At 49.1% G+C, this 26,749-nt stretch overlaps 1 protein-coding gene and 1 long non-coding RNA gene across 2 annotated transcripts; one reads left to right on the plus strand and one right to left on the minus strand.

Moving 5' to 3' along the window:
• Window positions 1-1,772: 1,772 nt before the first annotated feature.
• LOC117035275 (T-cell-interacting, activating receptor on myeloid cells protein 1-like) lies at window positions 1,773-26,534 on the minus strand. Its single transcript, XM_033129132.1, is given in 10 exon segments — window positions 1,773-2,088; window positions 12,960-12,997; window positions 13,448-13,485; window positions 13,896-13,923; window positions 14,024-14,110; window positions 14,517-14,573; window positions 20,955-21,251; window positions 21,564-21,854; window positions 21,988-22,020; window positions 26,362-26,534. Coding segments are annotated over 10 exon segments (1,047 nt in total). The 5' UTR covers window positions 26,396-26,534; the 3' UTR covers window positions 1,773-1,944.
• Window positions 13,494-15,524, plus strand: LOC117035276 (uncharacterized). Its single transcript, XR_004425192.1, has 3 exons — window positions 13,494-13,858; window positions 14,003-14,126; window positions 14,237-15,524. It is a non-coding gene; the product is annotated as an uncharacterized LOC117035276 (long non-coding RNA).
• Window positions 26,535-26,749: the final 215 nt, after the last annotated feature.

Genomic DNA, 26,749 nt, shown 5'->3' on the forward strand with positions numbered 1-26,749 from the left:
CACTGCCAGGTCATACAGGGTTTATCATACACTCTCAGGCCCCAGAACATCTCATCTGATGTCATTTCTGTCTTCATCAGGACATACCCAGTGTGGCCCAGAAACCTGCTCAGAAACCTCATTGCTGTGGAAGCAACAGGAAGTCTAGTACGAGAGATGTGCTATCTCTCAAGGACAAAATGAGGAGGACAGGTTAACTTTCTCATTAAAGGGAGGCAGATAATGAATAGCCAAAATGTGGAAAGGATCAACAGATGGATGGATAAACAAACGTGGTTTGTATGTTAAGAGACTCTATGGATACACGGATACATAAATGGAATACTATACAGCCACAAAAAGGAATGAAAATTTTCAGACATGCATCTGGAAGGATTTGCTAGTGGAATCAGTGCCTAACCAAGTAAGAGGAGAATGAATGATAGAAGGAATAATAAACATAAAAAAGACCGTTTATCGAGCATGGAGTATGCCTTGCTATGTGTCATGCATACTTGAACCTGATTGTGAAGCTGACCCTGAAAGATGAGGAAGCTTTTAAATGTTGACCTGTGTTTCCCAGGCCCCGCAGACAGTGTGTGCAGGAGCTGAGTCTCCAGGCCACATGCATCCTCCTAAGATAAGCCTCTGATGTAGGCATGCTCTGTAGAGTGGCCTGAAGTCTTGGGGTCCGAAATTGTGGCAGCGGGACAAAGCCAAGTGCAAAGGACGATGCCACGGCAAGTTCTCCTGTCCTGATATTTTTGTGGATGTCAAGCTTTATTGATTTCTGAAAATATATATACTTGTCAATAAAAACCACCAGTCGGCTTCATTCTGGGCTCCGGTCTTTCATGACTGTGAGACCCCTGGCCTTCTGAGATTTAAACTGCACTAAATCTCTGTTTGTTTCTTTCTTAAAACTTAACCCAAGCCTCCCCTTCTCACACCCTCACTGCCCGTGTTGCGCTGGACACGACAATAAGGGACATAAATCAGGACCAGCTAAATGAAGAGACACATAGGGTGAGGTCTGGAAGGCTCCCCAAAGCACAGCTTCCTATATTTTCAGTGTGTGTCACCCTCCAAACACATCAAGGTGTGTCACCAACCAGGAAGCTCCCCCAGCCTCAGTGTCCAGGGTTTCCATTGGGCTGTCATTACACAGGTGCGGTTGATTGACTCATTGCCCATCTGACTGAGTCCCTCTCCAGCCTCCCTATTCCCCAGAGATCAGGCTGATAGCACCTGGCTCCACTCCCCAACCTTCCAGTCACACAGTGGGTCTTCCCCGCATGACCAAGCCCCCGTCCGGAGTCATCTCATTTGCATATTACTTTATGTAAATAGTGCTTCTCACATTAAAACAAATTTTTAGAAGGAAGCAAGTCTAAATTGGAGATTTGAGGTCAGGGATCCTCATTTGCCTCGTCCCCCACGGGGGAGGCCCCATCACCTGTGACGGGCCAGCCGCCACAAATCGAACAGTACCTGAATGGGGGAGTGGGAATGAAAAAAGACACTCACACAAAATGATGATGCGGCCGGTCTTCAGTGATCCTGAAGCCCAGAGTTTACTTTCCTTTACCAATTTATACCACCTGTGTACGTGCAGCTTAACAATCACGAGTGTGCATTACCTCATTGAGAGTAAATTTTTAACTTCTACATAGAAACTACAAAATCACTGAAACTTCCCCAAAGTCATTTTCTCAATGACAAAGCCCACCAATTACCCTGATAATCATCAGTGATCTGTGTCCGGGAACCGGCCACTCCCACCTCATTCCTCAGCAGCTTGCAAGCACCCTCCAGGTGTAGGCAGAGACAATGCCTTAAGAGCTAAAACAAGTTAACCATAAACTGAGCCAGTCTGCAAGGCTACAGAATAACAAGAAATTATGGCTCCCCACAATCACCCACTCCCTTGTCAGAGGTTCTTCCTGGCTGCAGTCCTTCTCCTGGCTACGTCTTGAGGGCTGAGTACACACAGGTCTCCAGAGGCTGCTTCACCTGGCTAGCAGGGCCCTCACTCAGGGCTCTGGTGTTCAGCTCAGCATACGTCACTCCATGAGGTTCTTCAGCTCTTGACAGCTGAGCTCCTTCCTCCTGAAGGTAAGAAGGGAGAGGTGGATCAACTCTTCTAGGGAGAGTTGACAGACCTTTCTGATGAGTTGATGTTTGAACTGAGGCTTGCAATGATTGTAAGAGACTGTTAGCATGTAAGAGACTGTTAGCATGAGAACTGCTATCTTCAGGTCAGGGTTAACAGCCCCTAGCCTGAAACAACATAATTATAAAATTCCAGGATGTGGGCAGTTGCAGCATGGCGACTAGAAGTCCTGTAGCTTATCTTATACTCCTGGTCTCCTTGTCCTGCAGTAAATCTTATACTCTTTGAAGCTATGCAAGTCCTGTAGCTTATCTTATACTCCTGGTCTCCTTGTCCTGTAGTAAATCTTATACTCTTTGAAACTATGTAAGTCCTGTAAGTTTATCTTGTACTCTCAGAAGCTATGGAAGGCCTTGAAAATGCTATATAACCCCTTGGCTTTAAGTGTTTGGGGTCCTTGTTAAAAACCCGCTGCGTCGGGCAGAGACGGGGACCCCAGCCGGCTGGTAATAAACCTCGCTGTGTGACTTGCATTATTGTGCGGGTTCTCTGTCTGTCTGAGGGGGACAATTCCGGATCTTAACATTTGGGGGCTCGTCCGGGATGCCCCCCCTCAGGGGAACAGACAACTCCCGATACCGAGGTTTACATAGGGAACCGCGGAAGGAGGTTTGGCCACCTCCAATAGGGGAGGACTGAAACAGGTCCTCGACCGGAGAGACTGAAACAGGTCTCTGCCCGGTCCCAAACAGGGGAGGACTGAAACAGGTCCTCGACCGGAGAGACTGAAACAGGTCTCTGCCCGGTCCCAAACAGGGGAGGACTGAAACAGGTCCTCGACCGGAGAGACTGAAACAGGTCTCTGCCCGGTCGCAGTTGAGAATTCTCACGGGAAGGAAAGTGCGGGTTACGACCCTGGAGGCTTCGTTACTTGAAGTCGTGGGAGACGTCCCCGACGAGAAGGTGGCCCAGCGACGTCCACAGTGGACGCCGTTTGGACGGGCCCTAGGTAAGGATCTTGAGCGTGGTGAGACTGGTGTGATTGAAACGGCGCCTGTGGATGTGGTGTGGTTGACCGGCCGGTGGGTGTTGAAGAGTCCCGTGCGAAGTTGTGTATTTGCTGGCACTGTGTCTTTTGTCCTTTCTTTTGCCTTTTCTTGGTTTCTCTTTGTGACAATTATGGGACAGGTTCAGGTAACACCTAAGACCCTGCTCCTGAACCACTTTCCTGAAATCCGCGCCAAGGCTCGTAATCATGGTGTGGAAGTGAAGAAAGGTAAGTTTGATACATTCTGCTCTGCAGAATGGCCTACTTTTAATGTGGGCTGGCCCCCCCAGGGAACTTTTTCCCTAGACATTATTAAGAAGGTCCGAGATATTATTAATCGGCGCCATCCGGACCAATATCCCTATATTTTGATGTGGCAAGCCTTAGTAGAGAGTCCTCCCTCCTGGCTTAAGCCCTTTATCCCCGACAAGCCAGAAGATCCCCCCCTCCCCCTTAAAGTCCTGATCGTTTCGGGACCCTCCCGCCAGTCGGCAGTGCCCACGGCCGGCCCGAAACCCCCGGAGAAGCCGACCCAGGGACCCATCCTTCAGGAGGGGTCAGACATATACCCCTCCCTGATAGACCTAGATCTGGAAGAGACCCCCCCTCCTTACGCTCCGGTGGCGCCGCTCCAGCCGCGGCGCGCGCCCAGCCCGATGGCGCCGCTCCCGCCTGAGGCTGCCGCTCCTTCCGAGCTGCCTCACTCTACCGCCTCCCCAATGGCTCCCCCTCCCCCGGGTTCCCCTGCCCCAGCTCAAGGGCCGGCGAGGGGATTGAGGCCTCGCAGACGCCGGGAAGAGACCCCAGAGGAGGAACCGTCCTCCTCCACCTCCGCTGGGGCGCCGATTCTCCCCGTGCGAGCACTAGGAGGAACTGGTCCAGATGGGGAGCGAGCATACCAGTACTGGCCTTTTTCTAGCAGTGATCTGTACAACTGGAAGGCTCAAAACCCTCCTTTTTCTGAGGACCCGAAAGGCCTAACTGACCTGTTCGAGTCTGTCATGCACACACACAGTCCCACTTGGGATGATTGCCAGCAGCTTCTTAAGACCTTATTCACCACCGAGGAGCGCGAGCGAATCCTCACCGAGGCCAGAAAAAATGTCCCCGGCGACAACGGGCGGCCGACGACCTTGCCGAACCTGATAGACGAGCGCTTTCCCCTGAATAGACCGGATTGGGACTTTGGGAACGCAGAAGGTAGGGAGCGTCTCCGAGTCTACCGCCAGACTCTTATGGCAGGTCTCCGAGCGGCGGCACGCCGCCCCACCAATTTGGCCAAGGTAAAAGCTATAATGCAAGGGGATAATGAAAGCCCGGCCGTGTTTTTAGAACGCCTCTATGATGCTTACAGACAGTACACCCCGTTGGACCCCCTGGCAGAGGAAAACCAGTCGGCTGTAATTATGTCCTTTATAAACCAGGCTGCCCCAGATATTAGGAAGAAATTGTACAAACAGGAGGGACTGGGAGAAATGTCTATCCGGGATTTAATGAAAGTAGCGGAGAGAGTCTTCAACACTCGAGAGACTCCCGAAGAAAGGGAGGATAGAATTAGAAAAGAAAATCAGGAATTACAGGAACGAATCAGGAAGGAAGACAGAGAGCATCAGAGTAGGGAGAACAGGAGGCAGCAGAGGGAGATGGCCAAGATCTTGTTGGCAGGCGTGCAAAGCACAGTCAGGGTGGGACCGAGTCCGGCCGGACCAGCCCGACCGTGGAGACCGCGGCCCCGACTGGATAGGGGACAGTGTGCAAACTGCAAAGAGTATGGACATTGGAAGAGGGAGTGCCCCAAGCGCCAGGGCCAAACAGGGCAAGACGCACGGGTCCTGCTGGCGGGGATGGAGAGTGACTAGGGGAGACGGGACTCGGATCCCCTCCCCGAGTCTTGGGTAACTGCGTATGTGGAGGGGAAGCCAGTAGGATTCCTGGTAGACACAGGAGCCCAGTACTCAGTTTTGAATAAGCCCACAGAGCCCTTATCTCAGAAAACCAGTTTGGTGCAAGGGGCAACTGGGTCCAAGGCTTATCGGTGGACTAGTAGGCGCCAAGTAGACTTAGGCCGCCACCAAGTGACCCACTCCTTCCTAGTTATCCCTGAATGCCCTGCCCCCTTACTGGGGCGCGATCTCCTGACTAAGATCAGGGCTCAGATCCATTTTGAGCCGGATGGCATTAAGCTATTGGATGGCCAAGGACAGCCCCTCCACATTTTGACCCTGTCTCTTGTGGATGAACATCGCCTGTTCGCCCTGCAGGACAACCCCTACAACCCTCCCTCTACAGAATGGCCCCGTGATATGGATTATTGGCTTAAAACATACCCTCAGGCGTGGGCGGAAATAGCGGGTGTGGGCCGGGCGGCCCGCCGAGCACCAGTAGTGGTGGAACTTAAAGCCTCAGCCCAGCCTATCCGGATCCGCCAGTACCCCATGTCTGCAGAGGCGCGGAAAGGGATTGCCCCGCACATTAACCGTTTACTGGAAGCTGGAATACTGAAACCTTGCCATTCTGCCTGGAACACCCCACTTCTCCCCGTTAAGAAACCGGGGGGAAAAGATTATAGGCCAGTCCAAGACTTGAGGGAAGTAAATAAGAGGGTTGAAGACATCCATCCCACGGTCCCCAACCCTTATACCTTACTAAGTCACTTGCCCCCTTCACATGTCTGGTATACTACCTTAGACCTAAAGGATGCGTTTTTTAGCATAGCCCTGGCACCCAGCAGCCAACACATTTTTGCCTTCGAATGGAATGATGGCAATACGGGAACCCCCGGGCAGCTGACCTGGACTAGACTACCGCAAGGCTTCAAAAACTCTCCAACTCTGTTTAATGAAGCCCTAAATCAGGATTTGGACTCGTTTCGCCAGAGCCATAATTCAGTTACGCTCCTGCAGTACGTAGATGACTTGCTTCTGGCGGCCCCCTCCGAAGCTGAATGCCGACAGGCCACTGGAGACCTCCTCCAGGAGCTGGGGCAGTTGGGCTATCGGGCCAGTGCAAAGAAGGCTCAAATATGCAGGCAAACAGTCACCTACCTGGGGTATAAACTAAAAGAAGGAGCCAGATGGCTGACAGAGGCCATGAAAGAGACTATTCTTAGACTTCCAGTCCCGACCTCAGCACGAGAGGTCTGTGAGTTTTTAGGGACGACAGGCTACTGCCGGCTGTGGATTTTGGGGTATGCTGAAATAGCAAAACCTCTGTATGAGGCAACCAAGGATAAGGTCCCTTGGGCCTGGGGGTCAGACCAACAGAAGGCCTACGATGAACTCAAGGTCGCTCTCCTAAGAGCCCCGGCTCTGGCATTGCCAGACCCCCTGAAGCCCTTCACTCTCTTTGTTGATGAGAGGAGAGGAATAGCGAAAGGGGTGCTAATGCAGCGTCTGGGGCCCTGGAAACGCCCGGTTGCCTATTTATCCAAGAAGCTAGATCCAGTTGCAGCAGGATGGCCCCCGTGCTTAAGGATCATTGCGGCAGTAGCCCTAATGGTGACGGATGCTGATAAACTCACTTTTGGGCAACATCTGAAGGTAGTGACCCCCCATGCGATCGAGGGGGTCCTGAAATACCCCCCTGGTAGGTGGATGACTAATGCCCGACTAACACATTACCAAGGACTCTTGCTAGATGCACCCCGGATCATCTTCGCTGAACCCACCGCTCTGAATCCAGCCACCCTGCTGCCGACCCCGGATATGAGAGCTCCCCTGCATGACTGCCAAGAGATCATGGCAGAAGTCACCCAGGTGCGCCCCGACCTCCAGGACGCCACACTACCCAACAGTGAGTTGGTATGGTACACTGATGGAAGCAGCTTCGTTATAGATGGTGTGCGGAGGGCAGGCGCAGCGGTGGTAGACCAAGGGGGAAACATCATTTGGAATGCCTCGCTTTCCCCGGGGACATCAGCACAGAAGGCCGAACTGATGGCGCTGGTGGAGGCGCTGGAACGGGCCGAAGGGAGACGAGTGACTGTCTACACCGATAGCCGCTACGCCTTTGGCACTGTCCATGTGCATGGCGCTATCTACCGGGAAAGAGGCTTTGTTACAGCGGAAGGAAAGACTCTGCGCAATCTTCCTGAGGTACGAAGACTGCTGTTGGCTGTGCAAATGCCCCGGGCAGTCGCAGTTGTCCACGTCCCTGGGCACCAGTCTGCCCAGACCCCGGAAGCTGAAGGAAACCGGCGAGCGGATGAAGCCGCCAAGGCAGTGGCAGTAGCTTCATCAGCTTTAGCACTCACCCTGCCCACACCTGAGCTCCCTCGCCTGCCCCCGCGACCTGACTACACTCCAGAAGACCTGCGATGGATCCAGAACCACCACTGCCCGGAATCTGATCAGCAGGGGTGGCATCGGGATACAGAAGGAAGATTGATACTGCCGGCACAGCTAGGACTGTTTCTTCTCTCCAACCTGCATCAAGCCACCCACTTAGGAAAAAAGAAGTTGCTGACAATTCTCGAGTCCGCCCGCCTCCGGTTTCCCCGACAAGCGGCTCAGATTCAAGAGATTGTAGATCAGTGCATTGGGTGCCAGGCTATGAGACCCAGTAGGAAAGGACCCCAACATACAGGTACGAGGGTACGGGGAAGAGCGCCGGGACGGAGTTGGGAAGTGGACTTTACTGAGGTAAAGCCTGGGAGGTATGGGTATAAGTACTTGCTAGTAATGGTTGACACATTTTCGGGCTGGGTGGAAGCCTTCCCCACGAAACGGGAGACTGCCCAAGTGGTTGCTAAGGCATTACTAGAAGAAATTATTCCCAGATATGGGGTTCCTGAGGTTTTAGGCTCCGATAACGGCCCAGCTTTCATCAGTAACGTCCTACAGGGACTAGCCCGAGCGATAGGGATCAATTGGAAGTTACATTGTGAATATAATCCCCAGAGCTCAGGGCAGGTAGAGAGAATGAATCGGACTCTAAAGGAGACCTTGTCCAAACTAGCCATCGAGACTGGCGGGGACTGGGTGACCCTCTTACCCTATGCCATCTTCCGGGTCCGGAACTCACCATATGTACATGGTTTGACACCTTTCGAAATTCTGTATGGGGCACCACCCCCCATTATTGTTCGTACTCTACCAGATCATGACCCCAATGTGGCCCCAAGTTATCTGGCCAGTTTAAAGGCCCTACAAGGGGTCCAACATGAGATATGGCCCCTAGTGAGTTCCCTGTATGAAATTAAGGACACCCCGAACCCGGAACATGGCATCGTTCCAGGGGATTGGGTATGGGTAAGGAGACACAGGTCCCGGACACTGGAGGAAAGATGGAAAGGTCCTTATGTGGTTATTCTGGTTACCCCCACTGCCTTAAAGGTTGACGGCATTGGGCCTTGGGTCCATCACTCTCACGTGCGCCGAGCCAGCCAGCTGGAGAAGACGCAAGCTAAGGAGTGGATCGTACGGCGACACCCTGATAACCCTCTGAAGCTGCAGCTCTCCCGACCTCGGGGAAGCGTCAAGCCCCCTGCCTCAGCTAACGATGGAATGGCTGCTAGCCCTAACTCTGCTCAACATCTGGGAGAAGAGCCACGCGGGGATCAACCCACACCAACCCCATAAGCTAACATGGACCCTAACAGATGGACAGACCCAAACAACCCTTAATAGCACCACACATACTGCCCCCATCAATACGTGGTGGCCAGACTTGTTTTTCGACCTGCGTGACATTTTCGGCACTAAACGTGGACGGCAGTATGACTACTCAGTCAGGTCCAAGCGGGCTGTAATTGACACCTCTCAAGGACATAGTGCACAAGGGTTTTGGGCCTGCCCAGGGAACCTAAGAAACAATTGGAAAACCTGTGGCGGCCCAGACCGCTACTATTGTGGTAGTTGGAGTTGTGTCACCTCCTATGACGGGCCCCGACAGTGGGACGTTGGGAACAGGGATCTAGTTAAATTCTCCTTTAGGGACCCCCACAACCGGGTGCCCCAGGTACGTGTCCAGTTTAACCAAGACGTGGCGCGAAGAGAGCGTGGTTGGTTATCAGGATTAACTTGGGGGTTCCAATTAGATATAGGCCGTTGGGCATGGATAGGTCCCCACCCCGGCGGTCTCCTAACTATTCGACTATCGGTGGAAATGATCAGCACTCAGGTGTGTCCAAATAAGGTGCTGGCCCCTCTCGTCCCTACCAAGAACCCAGGTATATCAAGGGATAAAAACACTGCAGGAGGGACTGCGGGAACCCAGCCAAAGACCTCTGTAACTCCTTTGACGCCTGCTACGCAGCCAACCGAAGACTCATTGCGGAAACTGGTGCGCACTGTATACGAGACCCTTAATGCCACCAGTCCTAACCTCACAACCTCCTGTTGGCTGTGCTATGATATAAAGCCCCCGTTCTATGAGGCAATAGGACTTAATGCCACTTACAACGCCTCTAACGGTAAGAACCCTTCTCAGTGTTCATGGGGAAATCGTAAAATTGGCTTCACCATGCAACTAGTGAGCGGCAATGGGACCTGTCTAGGGAAGGTGCCCCAGGCTAAACAAAGTTTATGTGCCTCCATAGACAGCTCCCCTAGTTGGAAAAGTGACACTAAGTGGTTAATCCCCAGAACTGATGGATGTTGGATATGTTCAAAGACTGGCCTCACCCCGTGCTTATCTACCTCGGTCTTTAATGCCGTCAATGAATTCTGTGTCCTAGTAACTGTGCTGCCCCGCATCCTCTATCACCCTGAGGAGAGTATGTATTCGCATTGGGATGGTGACACAAGTATGAGAAGTAAAAGAGAGCCCATCACCGCACTAACCATTGCCACCCTGTTCAGTTTGGGAATAGCCGGAGCTGGGACCGGCATAGCTTCCCTGGCTACTCAACAATCAGGAATGACCTCCCTAAGGGCGGCCATAGATGAGGACATAGAAAGGTTGGAAACCTCGATTAGTCATTTAGAGAAGTCGCTCACCTCTCTATCCGAGGTAGTACTCCAGAATAGAAGAGGACTTGATTTGTTGTTCCTCCAACAAGGGGGACTGTGTGCCGCGCTGGGGGAGGAATGTTGTTTTTATGCTGACCATACTGGTGTGGTAAAAGAATCCATGGCAAAGGTGAGAGAAGGGTTAGCTAAGAGAAAACGGGAAAGGGAAGCTCAGGAGAACTGGTTTGAGGCTTGGTTTAACAGATCTCCTTGGCTCACCACCTTAGTATCTACCTTAGTGGGCCCAATTATCTTGCTTGTGCTTATTCTAACCTTGGGCCCTTGCATATTAAACAAGCTTATTAATTTTGTAAAAGATCGTGTTAATACTGTCCAGCTCATGGTCCTAAGACAACAGTATGAGACAGTGCCCACCCGTGAGGACCTCTACGGCTGGCCCGTACATGAGCAAGATTCCTCATTATGAACAACACACAGGGGGGAAATGTAAGAGACTGTTAGCATGTAAGAGACTGTTAGCATGAGAACTGCTATCTTCAGGTCAGGGTTAACAGCCCCTAGCCTGAAACAACATAATTATAAAATTCCAGGATGTGGGCAGTTGCAGCATGGCGACTAGAAGTCCTGTAGCTTATCTTATACTCCTGGTCTCCTTGTCCTGCAGTAAATCTTATACTCTTTGAAACTATGTAAGTCCTGTAAGTTTATCTTGTACTCTCAGAAGCTATGGAAGGCCTTGAAAATGCTATATAACCCCTTGGCTTTAAGTGTTTGGGGTCCTTGTTAAAAACCCGCTGCGTCGGGCAGAGACGGGGACCCCAGCCGGCTGGTAATAAACCTCGCTGTGTGACTTGCATTATTGTGCGGGTTCTCTGTCTGTCTGAGGGGGACAATTCCGGATCTTAACATGATATCTTGTGATTCATCTTAAACGCCCCCTGTTATCCTCTCCTTTTCCAACCCCCAAAAGCTCCAGCATTGTCACGAGTATTCACTACCCACACCACAGTGAGAGACAGATATTCACAAAACCAGTCATGAGTTTTGGAAATGAAGAAGTCTAGCTCCAGATGCCCTAGCAGTACCCTCATGATGCAGGAAAAAGAAAAAAGTCTTTTAGGGAGGACGATGTCACAGTGAGGACTGAACAGTCCTAGTAACAGTGTGGTGGACAGCTTTCCAGGCGGACCTCCCCAGAGCCTCCTACTCCTCAAGTCTCTGTGAGGTCCCCTCCCCTCTTGAGAGTTGGCTGGACCTGTGTCTTACGTCTATCCAAGGAATATAGCAAAAAAAAAAAAAACACAAAAAAAAAGCCACAGAAGAAAATGTGGACCATCATGACCAAGACAGGGTCATGAAAGACTAATGCCCACTTCTCTGCTGTCCCCTCGCTCGCTCACACCGATTGTGGAGAGAGCCAGGAGTGCAGTTTCCAGGCTCTCGGCCTCACGTGGAAAGGTGTTGTCTCGGGTAGTAAATGGCCATCAACTGTGACTGGATGGCCACCAGCTGTGGCTAGTTGGCCGTCAGCTGTAACCAGTGAGCCACTGGCCACTAATATAACTGCTGTGGCTACTCTAGCAGAAAATGGGGGCTAGCAAGAAGATAGTGGCTGAGCTAGCAAGAGGCGGATTGCTGTAAGGACGGCGGGTTGTAGACAGTGTGGCTCCTGCGTCCTGTGTCTCCAACCCAGCCGACAGTGAGACTATAGTGGTATGACTCCCCTATCTATGGCTCCGTGAGTGTTCCCTTTTGGCCTCACCATGTCCTGCGCGCTTATGTGTGGAGCAGGACAGGAGACCCCGCCTGCTGCCATGCATGATATGATGAAGCCAGCTGCTGTGTTACGAGCTGCCGTGTGGGGAGGCCGTGTAGCCAGCGTGGTCTCCGGCACACAGCCAGCAAGGGACTGACTCCTGCCGACAGCCAGCTGAGTGAGTGTGGAAGCAGATCCTCTCCTAGGCAAGCCCTCTGCAGCCCCGGCCAGCACCTTAGGCACAGCCCAGTGAGACCTCGAGTGACAGGACGCAGCCTAGCCACACCCAGATCCTGACCTACCGGCTTGTGAGATAATAAATGTTGCTCTAGGCCATTACATTTGGGGATGATTTGGTAAGAATCGATAATTCATACAAACAGCACCAAAGTAAGTGTTGGCAGGAAACATCCAGTAAATCCTTTGGGATGGAAAACAGATTGGTTACTGCCAGGGCCTGGGGGAGGAGAGTGGGGAGGGACTGCTGAAAAGACGTAGGGGCTCCTTTTGGGGTGATGGAAATGTTCTGGAACTAGACAACGGTGATTGTTGCACAACACAACATTGGCAGTGTGCTAAATGGCGCTGATCGTACATGTTAAAATGGTGTTTTATGTTTATTTTGCTACAATTTTAAAAACTGAATTATTAAGGGAAAAAAATAAGAGTTACTACTAATACTGGTACTGATGACTGATGCTATATGGTATACAGTGTGGTAGGTGCTTTACGGAGGGACCTTACCATGTTCTCACCGAGAGGTGAAATATCCCCATTGTCCAGATGAGGAAACTGAGGATCAGGGTGGGAATGGCACTTGCCTGGGGGCCCACAGGCCGTTATAATAACAATAGCTTCAAGGTACTGAGTAGTTATGCCATAGCTGCAGCCCCACTGATATTTCTATGGCTGTGAGCTCATTAAGCCATCCAATTAATCCTATAAAGAAGGAGGTGTTCACTCCATTTACAGACGGAAGTATCCTCAGGAAGGAGGAATCCTGGGATGAAGGTCCCACAGCCAAAGAAGGCATAGACGGGTTCAGACCAGATTCTCCCAAAATGTAGGGGAAGGGTTGGGGCAGATGAAAGCAGAGGCCCAAACCATTGACAAAACTAGAGAATGAGGGAGGGGGCCATACTGGAAACTCACCAGGGCAGGAGAGCAGCTCTTCACAGCTGGATACGCATCTGGAAGGGAGAACTTTCTGCCATCATTTCACCCTAGGCTCCAGGGGTCAGGTTTACACACACACACACACACACACACACACACACACACTGTGCACATGAGCTTGCACACAAATGCATACTCACACGCATGCATGCACACATGCTCATGCATACTGACACGTGTGCACACACCAGTGCATATATACATGCAATACTCACACACACGTGCACACTCACATACACTTATACTCACATGCACACAAACATGGAAACCACACACTGTGTGCAAACAGCACATACACACACCATACGTGCATATGTACACACCTGCACACCTACATGTGCGCTCAGATGCACACAGACCGCCCACGTGTGCACACACCACACGCGTGCATCACATGCTCCTACACACAAACACATGCACACAAGGATTCCCCCCACCACCACTTTCTATCCAGGGTTGATTACCTGTCACCACTTCTTCAGGTTTCTTAGAAGAGCGGGAGCTGAGAGAGAAACAGAATGAAGCATTGGGGATCAGGGAAGCTGGAGAGAAATCAAGGTCCTTTGTGTAGGTGGAGGTGAGATGCAAAACAGGTTCACATGGAAACTCATGTCTCTCCACCTCCTCCCAGCTTGATGTTCAACCCTCGAGTCTCCAGGTTATCGATGCTCAGGAGGGTCTTGAGAGCCAAGCAAGAGGAAGTGGCTGGGAGCAGTGTGCTGCATGAGGAAAGAATGCAAGGAAAGGACATCAAGTGAGAAGTGGAGTGGTTGTGAAAAGAGAGACTTGGGGTGGTCATTGGAGCTGGTCTGGAGCACAGAACAGGTGGAGGCAAGACAGAAGGGTCAGTAGTTCTGGAGACGATGGAGGAAGAGGTAAGTGTTGGCTGATAGGATCCTCTGAGTGGTCTACCTTTTAGTCATCTTGTCAGGAGCTGCCCCTGGGGGTAAAGAAAGAGAAGAGGATGGATCCACCTCATGGTGTTACCTTCCACATTGTGTTTCTCCCACTTGCCCCAGCCACTGTTCTCCTGAACTCACCACAGCAGGAGTATCTGTAGATGAGGAAGGCTGCGAAACTGAGGAAGAGTAAGGTGAAGATGCCGATGAGGATGATTTCAGTGGTCCCTGGAGAGGAGAGCAGGTAAGAGGGCCAGTTGGTTTCCCAAGACTTGTTCTATTGCCTACCTGTCTACCACTAATTGGGTTCCTGTGATGTGCTGGAGACGAACTACATCTCTCTCCTACTTACAGGTATCCCGGAAGAGACTTAGAAGGATGCCCATTTTATAGATGCACAAGCTGAGGGTCAGAGAGTGGAAGAAAGATTTCCAAAGTCACCCAGCTACTGAGTAGGCAGAGCCCAGACTCCGACTCCACCTCAGAAGACGTTGCAGGGAACCACAGTCTTCCGGTGTCACCAAAATACAGACAAACATCGTGAGGACGTTGCTGGCAATGGATGTCTTGCTGTCACAAGGGAGCCCCATCCTGTGTTTGTATGACCCTGTCCCGGGCAGCTGTCTTCTCTTACCTAGTGTTGTTCCTGCTCTGTTGGAAGACTCGGTCTCTTCTAGAAGAGAATCCCTGGCTTAAAAAGATAAAGTCACAGAACGAGAATCACAGTAGTATACCATTGCTGTACAATTTCAAACTCTGTATATTATTTACAAAGCGATAGTAAATGTATAAAAACATGCACACAACTGATGGCACCAGGTTTAGGGTGCAAGTTTCTACTGGGGGAGGCGAGATAATGGGAACAACGTGGGGAAGAAAAGCGGACTCCCTTTTTAATCTCTATTTGTGGAAAGAAAAGAACGTGGAGCAAATATACCTAAATGTGAAGAAGGCAATTCCAGGTGGTGATGCATGACTAGCTGTTATTTTATTATCTCTAGTCTATTAGGTAGTGTTTTTCAAATTTCTCCAAAGAAAGGAAATTCTTACATATATGGTATGGTCTGTATTATAATATTATATTATAATAGTATATAGGGTGTATGTTATATATTACGGTAATTATCATCAAGACCATCTCTATATATTTATATATGAATATATAACAGGAGACCTGTATATCTCTCCTATTGGTCGTGTTTCTCTGGAGAATCCAGGCTAATACAGGTAGACAGAATGCTCTTAAATCAGATATGGCTGTGGTTCCCAGGGTGAATGGAGCAGCCTGCCCGTTTTCTGTAGGGCTTCTGGGGGCAACGTAGTGATAACCCAAACTAACGTGTATTGAGTGTCTACTCATACACCTAACCTTTCCTCTTGCCTGTAGCCACGTAGCTGTTTTGTAATCCCATTGCACAGAGAGGTTAGGCTACAGCAAGAGTGGGTTTTGTTTGGTGGGTTTTTTTTGTGTGTGTGTGTGTGTCTTTTTTTTACAGATAAGCAAAGTAAAGCTCAAAGAGGTTACGTGATGTGCACAGGGTCACACGCCTGTGGGTAGCAGAGTGTGGTTGGGACCACAGGCTTTGTTAGCCCTGCTGTTGGGACACTCACCACACCACTCACGCTTCGTTGTTTCACCACAACTGTGGTGCCTCCCACCCACGGACCCCCCGCCTCTGAATTGACCAGAGCAGAAGAAGAGGGCCCTGAGACATCCGAAGATCTCCCACCCCCACCCCGAGCTCTGTATTTCAAAGGAGGAAACAGCTGCAGGAACTTCACAATCTACGCCGCCCCTGACCACAGATTTCCTCAACTCCCTGTGCCGTCACCTCCGGTTCTTCACTCCTCTGTCCTACGAAGCTTAGCTTCCATCTCATAGCCACCCATCAGGAAGTGGGATGCTATTTATCACAACCTTCTCCAGTCAACTCAGCCCTCCCCAGCTGCAGTCCACTTTCTGCAGAACCAGAGGCCACAGTGAACTTGTTCAAAGTTCAGAAATAATGAATAACCCATAAACCGTCCTGGGGCCTGGCTCTGCCGAAATCAGACTGAAAAACTGGAGACAAATCCAAATGTGGAATAAAGGGGGAAAATACATAGGTGACCTTAAAGGAAGATGGATGATGCCAAGTTAGGTGAGAAATAGTTCTTCACTAGTTACTGGTTTGGGGCACGTATTTTAAGTAATTGGAGACTCCAGGGATGGGAGGAGAGTATGTTCTCCATCCCCAAAATCCCTGCCAAGAACTTTAGTCTCTGAAAGGAAACCAGATCCTGGGTCTACAGCAGAATTTTTCAACTTTTGCACTGTTGACCTTTGGGGCTGGATAATTCTTTGTGGGGAAGGTGTCCTGTGCATCATAAGATGTTTTGCAGCATCTCTGGTCTCTACCTCCTAGATGCGAGGAGCATCCCCCATCACCAGTTGTGACCACCAAAAATGTCTCCAGACATATGTCTCCGAGTGGCAAAATGGCCCCCCAAGCTGAGGTCAGTTACTCCTCTTTCCTTCTGTCAGGATTACTGCCACCCGCCTTGCTCTTGGTCAATCAGATGACCCTCATGTCTCCTCAAGTTCAAAACGCTGGTATAGCAACATGTTCAGAATTCTGGTTTTATAGCAGCTGTGTGAAACTAAGGGGTTTGTGAAAGGCTCTGGTGAAACCCAAAGGGGAACTCTTGGCCTGTTTTCGGTACTTGTGCGTATCAGTGCACCTGCATCTAGTCATCTACCCCAGGGACACTCTCCTCTCTTCCGCAGCCTGTGGCCCTTGGCAACAGTTGCCAGGATTTGGGCAGCGGCTGAAGGAAGACAGGAAAGGTTTAGACTGAGTTTGACAGCAGCTACCTGGGTCATTCCAGGTCACCTGTTATATCAGCGTATCCGTGTCAAATGCAGCAATAATTATGACCATCGAGTCAGAAATGCAGAAGGTTTCTCATCTGCCAAGAATAAATAGAAGGATGGGGGGGAGACAATTAATCATCGGTTGTTGAAAAACCCAAAACTATTTAAAAGTTCCTCCTCCTATGGAGAACGAAGACCACGTTCTATGTCTTTCTTCTTCCCACTTTGCCTGTGGGTTGAAAAGACCATCTCATCTGTGCTTGACCTTGTCATGTACGATTGAACTGAGTTGAAGAGACGGACACACACCCCGGGCCTTCCTAGAACCTGGGAGACTTTAGATGTCATAATTTCCCATTAATAATATTAATGATTAATGAATAATCATTAATATCCATGATTAGTTGTAACGATAAGAGTATTTACCATTATCCTGAGGGCCATACACATGTTCTTTCGTCTGCTATTTCCTGGAAAGCCTTGGGAATGCAGTTCTTGATAAAGCTGATTGGGAACTCAGAGGCGAAGTTTTGGGTGGTCGTAATGATAATAAGAGCAGATATTTATATGGCATTTGCTATACACCACACGTGGTTTGGAAAGGACTTAGGTGAATCTCACCATGAGTCCATTGTGTAGGTAGTACTATCGACCCCATTTAACGGATGAGGAAACTGAGGAAAAGAGACCAAGTAGTCAGTGGGGAAAGGATTATTAGTTACTGGGCCCAACCAAAGTCCAAACAGTTATAATTATTCACAAAACGAGACTCCCTGCACAGCCTTCCAGATCACAGGGCCGCGTAGCCAAATGATGGGTACCTGGTCCCTGTTTAGATGGTTCTGGTTGTTTGAATGGTCTTCTCTTTCTTCCCAATTATCTATCCCAGAGGGGGACATTGAATATCCTTCACAGTGACCTAGAAGACAGAATGGAGTGTATGGGCCATAGATGCAGGAAAGGAGTCCCTAAGAACACGAATTCACTGCCTCACTCCTGGGACCCAGTGTGGCGTACAGAGAGAAATTCTCCTTCTTTGCCAAAGGCCTCCAAGCCAGCGTTAGTGACTTAAGTTTTCCTCCTATGGCTATGGGTCTACAGTTCTGTAGCAAACACCTGAGCATGTCCCGCTTGTTAGATGCCTTAGTCTGTCATGCTGCTATAACCAAATGCCACAGGCTGGGGGCTTATAAGCAAGACATGTTTTCCTCCCAGTTCTGGAAGTTGGAAGTCAGAGACCAGAGTGCCAGCGTGGTCAGATGAGGGCCCTCTTCTGCGTCGTAGACTTCTCTGTCTATCCTCACAGGGCAGAGGGGACAGGACGCTCTCTGGGGTCTTTTCTATAAGGGCACTAATTTCATTCAGTGGGGCTCCCCCCTCATGACCTACTCACCTCCCAGAGGCCCCACCTCCGAATATCTTCCACTGGGCATTAGGATTTCAACATACGAATTTGGGGGGACAGACATTCAGAACATAGCATCAGAGAAGAGCACCCCTCTTTCCCTTAGGAACTACTCATTTCACCCTCTGCATTCCTGTCACTCTGGATGGAGCAAGGGTTTTGTCGCCTCACCCTTCAGGGAGTGTCCCCACAATTGAGCCAGAGGATGAAGAGACCAGGGCCATTCATAGTCCCTCTTCAGCAGGTTTTCTTGTTTGTTTGTTTTGAACTGGGTCTGGGACACAGGGCCAGTCCCTTCTCCAGGGGTAGAAGTTATGAGCTGCAAAACTCACCTCTTGAAAGCCATACCCTCTGTCCAACAGAAGTCTGTCCAGACTAACAGAGAATGAGACGAACATAAGAATAAGAACACAAGTGTCAGAGAGGAAAAGAATCGGGCAGAATTCCAGTCCGTGGTTCTGTTTCCTGACCCCCCGTGGCATCCATGCCCTTCCCACACTCTACTAGTCTGTTATCCCCTGGTTTCCAACCAGGCATGATGTGGCCTCCCAGGGGACATGTGGCAATGTCTAGAGACATTTTCAGTTGTCACAACTGGAAAGGGGAAAGGTAGAGGTCAGGGATGCTGCTAAACTCCCTTTGATGAACAGGATGAGTTTTTCTCCCCGCTCCCACACATAAAAAGAATTATCCAGCTCAATATGTCAATAGTACCAGGTTGGGACACTCTGAATTGTCCCCTTTAACTCCGTGGACCAACGTACTCCCCCACTTTTTCTAGGCTTCTTCCAGGTAGATTTTTGTCACTTGCAATCGAGTGCCATAACTAATACAGACACTATCATCAAAACCATTAGTTAAAATCAGTTACTTGTGTTTAGTTCTCACAGAAGTTGCATGGGCCATAGGTATACATTGCTGTCCACCCCTTTACAGGTTGGAAAGAGGCATACAAAGAAATGACTTGCTCCATACCTCACAGGTAGCAAATGCCAGAGCTGTAGTTTTAACTCGGGTCCATCTGACTTCAGAACCTGTGCTCACACCCTCTACTGTCCTAAAGATCGTGGGGTTTCCCAGGAGCCCCAAATCCATGCCCTGTGTGATTTTGGGAAATTCTGGCATTTTTCTATGACCCTGTGGAGTTATAGTTAGTTCTCATATCAATACTGGGAAGTTCAGCCCCCACCTGGACTGATGTCTCGTTCCTACTGGCCTCTTTTCCTCTCCTTGCCCTGAGCAAACTCAGTCCTCAAAACTAGCCCTAGTCCAGAGGGTCAAAACACATCCCTTTTAAAAACAAATGGAACCCAGTAAAATTTCATAAAAAGACAAAACAGAACTCTCGTGCACTGTTGGTGGGATTGTAACTTGGTATGGCCCTACAAAAAATGGTATGGAGTTCCTCAAAAAATTAAAACTAGAACTACCTTACGATCCAGCAACCCCACTTCTGGGTATTTATCCAAAAGGATTAAAAGCAGGTCTCAAAGAATATTTGCACACCCATGTTCATAGCAGCATTATTCACAGGTTTTGATGAACAAAATGTGGTCCAACCATACAAGGGAATATTACTCAGCCTTAAAAAGGAAGGAAATTCTGACATATGGTACAGCATGGATGGACCTTGAAGACATTATGTCACGTGAAATAAGCCAGTGACAAAAAGACAAATATTGTGTGATTCCACTTATACCGTGTGCCTAGAGTCATCATATTCATAAAGACAGAAAGTAGAAGGATGAGTTCCAGGGGCTGGGGGAGGGGAGAATAGCAGGGACAGTTTTAGTTTTGTAGGATGAAGAGACCGTGTTTCCCCGAAAATGAGACCTAGCCAGACCATCAGCTCTAAGGCATAGTTTGGAGCAAAAATTAATATAAGACCCAGTCTTATTTTAATATATTATAAGACCAGGTCTTTAATATAATATGATATGATATAATATAACATAACATAATAGCATAACATAATGCTGAATCTTTATAATATAATATAATATGATATAATATCGGGACTTATATTAATTTTTGCTGCAAAAGACGCATTAAAGCTGATGGTCCGGCTAGGTCTTATTTTGGGGGAAACGGGAATTCTGGGGATGAATGGTGGTTATGGCTGCACAACAGTGTGAATGTATTTACCACCACTGAACTTTGCACTTAAACGTGGTTAAAATGGTAAATTTTATGTCATGCATTTTTGCCACAATTTAAAAAAATATCCCTTAAAAAACCGTCTAGGCAGGAAAAAACAAAAACAAAAACAAAATGCACCCTCCACTGGGTTGAGCTAAAAGACATGAATGTTAGAGAATGAAAATGAAATGCAGATCTTCCTGGAAGTCTGAGTCTGGTATTCCCTGGGCCTTTTGTTATTCTCCCTCCTCCTCTGCTTTTTTGCTGGAACCTTCTAGTAACTCCAGGAGGTGTCATTCACACTTTAGTCCAAATGAATGGTGCCCCACCCAGGAGATATGCAGTGACTTTGTGGTTATATCTTATTTTCCTAGTGAGGTCAGGCACAGCAATCCCTCCCAGCCTCTCCTCTTCAGAGCTCAGCTGTTCATCTAGGGTGGGAAGGCCCTTGCCAGCCTCCTTTTCTGTGATTTCCCACCTTCAACACTCACTATCTCAGCAGAACATCCTGTCCACTCTTCCACAGGATGCCGGCCCTAACTTCCTTTTTCCCAAGTGGTTTTTCCAAGCTCCAGAGTCTTGTAGGGAAGGAACCACCATCTGATGCACTTCAGGGGGCAGAAGTCAGCTGGCAGATAACCCAGCTATTGGCCTCCCAATGACAAACACCTTACCTGTCACCCAGATCGCAAGGTGATCACTGGGCTCTGAGGCCCAGAAAGGAGCCACGGTCTGGAAGTACACACAGCTGTAGTTCCCAGTGTCACCGACTGTCACATTGTGAAGGGAGAAGTCTGTCTCCTATCCTGCTGGACTCTGGAGCTCTATGGGTGTTGAAGTTCCTTTCTTCAGTAGAGCAAACCTTATAGACCCAGTCAAATACTCTGGCGCTTGGCACTTCAGGGTCACCTTTTCTCCTGCGGTCACCTTACCCCTTTTGTGGGCTTGGATGGAAGGTTTCTGGAAGTCTCCTGTAAGAGAAGGAAGGCTGTGAGGTCGTGGGGAGAAGCCTTGGGTCCCCCCTCAGCCTTGTTCTCCTGGCAGGGGTCCCAGGGAGTGTGGGAAGTGATGGACACCTGAGCTCACCCTCTTTGTGCTCTGATTCCAGGAAGGAGATTTCCCTCCTGCAAGCCCTGGATGAAGCCAAGGTCACCAACTCTGTTCCTGTCTTTGTCCATCTCCCCCTCCCCAGCCACACTGGACATGAGACCCCCTGGGCCCTCTCATCCTCCCTCATCCCTGTGCTAGGAGGGCCGTCATCATTCTGAGCACCCTGTCCCCACCTGTCACTAGTAGTAAAAGGACATCACTGGGCGGTGACCGTATGTGGAAGCTCCCTGTTCGGTAGTATTCACAGGCGTACTCTCCAGCATTACTGGTTTTTAGATCAGCGAGGTGAAACTCAGCCAGGCCCCCTGGGGAGTCAGGAGATGGCATGGACCTCACAGGACGTCCGTTCTTTCTGAGAACAAAGTTTCCATCCTTGGTAGGAGCTGAGCATCGCAGTGCCACTTGGCTGTTGGCAGGAACCACCGAGCTGGGCCAGGCACTGATGGAGGGCCTGGGAAGTGACTCTGGAAGGAAGCGGAGTCCAGGGCTGGGTTTGGTTCACTCACTGCTCTCGGAAGCCCATTTAAAGAAGTGAAAGGGGAAATGGGGCCTTTGGGGGTGGAGGATGGAGGAAGGTTTAACTGAAGAAACACTCACCATTTCTTATGTCTCCTTGACCAACACAGAGCCCTGCAGAGGAATTGTCTGTGAGACACGAGCTCCTGCCTGGAGCCCACGCTTTCACCCTGCTTTGATCCCTGCGGGACCATCCCGGGGGCTCTTCTGAGGACAGACCCCTCATCATCCTATTCACAAGCAGTCCCAGCTTTTCCCGAGAACACAATTGGCATCAACATCTTTTTGTAGCTTATGTTAGTTTCCTAGGGCTGCTGTAACAAATTGCCACATACTTTGTGGCTTACAACAACACAAATGTGTTATCGTGCAATTCTGTAGGTGAGAGGCATCCAACACTATGAGTTTCACGAGCTAAAATCAAGGTGTAAACAGGGCTAGTCGTTTCTGAAGACTCTAAGGGAGAACCCAATCCCCCTTCCTTTTTCAGCTTCTAGAGGCTCCTGCATCCCTTGGCTTGTGGCCTCTTCCTCTATCTTTAAAACCGGCAATCCTCTTCTTCCTCTCTTTACTACTTTAAGGACCCTTGTGATTGCACTGGGACCAACCAGCTAATTCAGGATCATCTCTTTAAGGTCGACTGATTAGCAACTTTATTTCTATCCGTTATCTCATGTGAAGGAACGTATTCACAGCTCCGGGAATCAGGACGTGGACATCCTTGGGGAGCCTACCACACAGTCTCTCTACCATTTCTCACATTGTCCCATGTCCCCATCCCAGATTCCTCTCCCCTCACCTTGCCCCCAGGATGTTGGATGGCCCTTTCATTTTGCCCTGAACCGAACCATTTCTCCGCATCGTCCACCTTATTCTTCTACCATATCCTAGATTTCATTGTGGAGGAGAAGACAAGAGACACTAGACTTGACTCCTGATGGTCTCTATCACCCTAAGCATGTCGCCCAGGTGTCCCCTGAGTGTGTCAACATTGTAGATGGCACAGGACCCATGCCTTCCTTGGGTGCCATGGCTTCTAGAGTGTGAGAGACACCAATGGGGACAAAAACCATCTGGCTGGGAAAAAAACACTTAAATTTTAATGACCCCTGTTATTCCTAATGGTCTTGGGAAAGTCATAAGATACCTGGAGATACTAGAATTTAAGCCCTTAAGGGCAGAGGGTGCGTCGTCAGTGCTTAGAACAGTGCTCAATAAATATGTGTTGACTGACTGAGTTGAAGCCTTATGTAAAGAGAGTCATTTGCAAAGATTTCTGAAGCTCCAGAAATAACAATGATTTCCTGAATTCCCCTCTCAGCACAACACCATAACCATCACAGCAACTGAGAGTGAGGAAAGAGGTAGGGAGGTCCCAACCCTATGATAAGGGGCATAAAACGTAGTCCTTTCTTTGCCCTGAGATATTTTTTTCTTTAACAAGTTTTTTAAAGTTAGTTTCAGGTGTACAAAACAATGTAATAGACATTTCACCCCTCACAAAGTGATAACACCACTCCCCCAATCTATTGCCCTGCTGACATCGTATATATCTATTACACTTCCATTGACTCTATTCCCTATGCTGTAGTCCAAATCCCGTGAGTACACACACACACACACACACACACACACACACACACACATAAAATTATAGTTGACATGCAATATTATTCATCTTCAGCTTCAGGTGTACAGTGCAGTGGTCAGGCGTCTACACCGTCCATGAAGTGGTCTCCATAATAAGACATGTGCCCATCTGACTCCCTACACATTAGAACCTCAGAATATACTCATCTTATAGCTGGTGCCCTTTGACCAGCATCTCCCCATTCCCCCCACCCCCCTTACACACTCTAGCCTTTCGTAACCACCATTTTATTCTGTCTCTATGAGGTCAACGTTTTTAGATTCCACATGTAAGTGAGAACGTACAATATTGGTCTTTCTCTGTCTGACTTATTTCACTCAGCATAATGCCCTCAAGGTCCATCCACATTGTTGCAAATGGCAGGATTTCCATCTTTCTCTTAGCTGAATAATATTCCAATGTATCCATTTACCATGTCTTCTTCATCCATTCGTCCATCAGTGGACACTTAGGTTGCTTCCATGTCTTGGTTATTGTGAATAATGCTGCAGTGAACTTAAGGGTGTAGATATCTGTGGGGACAGAGCCCCAAAAAGCAGTTTCCAGGCTCTCGGCCTCACGTGGAAAGGTGCTGGCGCAGGTAGTAAATGGCCATCAACTGTGATTGGATGGCCATCAGCTGTGGCTAGTTGGCCGTCAGCTGTAACCAGTAAGCCATTGGCCACTAATATAACTGCCGTGGCTACGCTAGCAGCAAATGGGGGCTAGCAAGAAGGTGGTGGCTGAGCCTGCAAGCGGCGCAGTGAGGGATGCGGATCGTGTGGCTCCTGCTTCCTGTGTCTCCAACCCAGCCGCCAGCGAGAATATAGTGGTGTGACTCCCCTACCTATGGCTCCGTGGGTGTTCCTATTTGGCCTCACCATGTCCTGTGTTCTTGTGTGGGGAGCGGGACCCTCTATATCTAAGACCCCACGTGACTCCCTGCATGACAATATCTCTTCGAGATAGTGTTTTCATATCCATCAGATACATACCTGCTAGTGAAGTTGCTGGGTCCTATGGTAGTTCTATTTTTAAATTTTTGAGGTGCCTCCATACTGCTTTCTATGGTGGCTGCATTCATTTACATTCCCACCAGCAGTTCCCTTTTATCTACGGTCTCTCCAAAACTTATTATCTTGTTTTCTTTTCTTTTTTTAATAAATTTTATTGAGGAATATTGGGGGGCAGTGTGTTTCTCCAGGGCCCATCAGCTCCAAGTAGTCATGCTTCAATCTAGTTGTGGAGGGCACAGCTCAGATCCAAGTCCAGTGGCTGTTTTCAATCTTTAGTTGCAAGGGGCGCAGCCCACCATCCCATAGAGGGAATTGAACTGGCAACCCTGTTGTTGAGAGCTCACGCTCTAACCCACTGAGCCATCCGGCTGCCCCTGTTATCTCGTTTTCTTGATGATGGCCATTCTAGCAGATGATTAATAATTGCAACAGAGACTATCTGACTACCTTTCTGTAAAAAGATTGCCAACACCTATGAAGATCACTGGATTCACTGTTCACTTACCTTACCACGGTTTCCATACATTTCCGCTCCAAATCCCCCCAGATTATGACCTTTTTAACTTCCTAGTATGGCCCAGTAGATTATGGTCTTTGGAACTGCGCCGACCAGAATTTGAATTCAGCTTCTCCACTTAGTGGCTTTCTGGGTCACGTCAACTATCAATCTCAGATTCCTCGCAGGCAATATGGGGATGCAGATTATTTTGCAGAATTTTTTGTACGAGATGTAACATGACTTCAGGTTGTACAAAGACATGAGATGAAGTAATGTTGACTCTGTGTGAGGAAGTCATTGTCTTCTCAGTTATGTCTCTACTTGGTCACACAGAAGACTAGCACAGCTGCATATAGTCTCCAGTCTATTTCTTGCATTCAATCATATCTCTTAGAAACAAGACTAGAGAAAAATGTGGCTCAGTGTTTACAGTCAGGCAACAATAGCTGTTAGAACTTAATCGTGGGCCGGCCCGGTGGCTCAGGAGGTTGGAGCGCCGTGCTCCTGAAGCCGAAGGCCACCAGTTCGATTCCCACATGAGCCAGTGAGCTGCGCCCTCTATATCTAAGATTGTGAACAAGGGCTCTCCGTGGACCTGGGCTGCCATGAGCAGCCCGAGGTTGGCGTGAGCTGCGGTGTGCTGCCGTGGGCTACTGTGTGCTGCCATGAGTGGCCGGTGGCCAGCGTGAGCAGCCGGCAGCCGGCGAGAGCTGCCATGAGCTGCTGTGAGTGGCCAACCGACTGCCTCAGCCCGGGGGAGCGCAAGGCTCATAACACCAGCATGGGTCAGGGAGTTGTGTCCTACACAACTAGACTGAGGAACAATGGCTTGGGGGAGGGGGGAGGCGGAAGAAAGAAGGGGGGAGGAAAAAAAGAACTTAATCGTATTATTTCTCCTGTGACTATGCACTGACGACTATGTTCTTTTTTGATGAGGGATACTGATTTCCCGTTAATAGAAGTGTCTTACAAATCTTTGAAAATAGGCTTGAGTATAAAAATGATAAATACAAAAACCTGAGGCAATTTGAAGAAGACTATCACATAGGAAAGAATATAGGTGTCACATACATATGGCAAAATGTCATTGTTCAGGAATGACTGAATTTGGAAAACAGATAGAGGAAAATGTGTGGAAAGTACCCACCACGTTCCGTGTAGGTAATATGTATTCAGGAAGTGGAAGCTTCTATTCTTTGCTTATGCATCCGGCCCCATTACCTACCCAAGTCACACCAACTCCAGCTGCCTTCACAGCTCCATTAACCACCACCTTCAATGGCCCTTTCCCTTCCTCCCCCAAGACTTACCCACACAGAACAAGGACAGGAATGGGGGGTTCATGGTGGTCCTCCCAAGCCTCTTCCAAGGGTCTTCTTTCAGTTTGGCTGTTTGTGGTAAGTCAAAATGTTCTCTTGACTCCCAGATGTGCAGTAACAGCTTTGCTCTGTTTTCAATCCTCCACTCTTATATACTCGCGGTTTTTGTTTCTCAGTCACAAGAGGGAAATGATGACTATTTATTGCAACACCCTCTCAAATCACTTTGGACAGGCTTAACTCACAGAGTCTTTCGATTGCACAGTCCTTCGACAGCCAATTCTAAGACATATTCATAAATATGTAAAATATGTGAGAAATTGCTGGTCGAATTTCATAACCATTGTCCTACATGGTGACAGAATACAACTGGACTCAT

The sequence above is a fragment of the Rhinolophus ferrumequinum genome, chromosome 15, assembly GCF_004115265.2.
Source record: "Rhinolophus ferrumequinum isolate MPI-CBG mRhiFer1 chromosome 15, mRhiFer1_v1.p, whole genome shotgun sequence".
NCBI lineage: Eukaryota > Metazoa > Chordata > Mammalia > Chiroptera > Rhinolophidae > Rhinolophus > Rhinolophus ferrumequinum.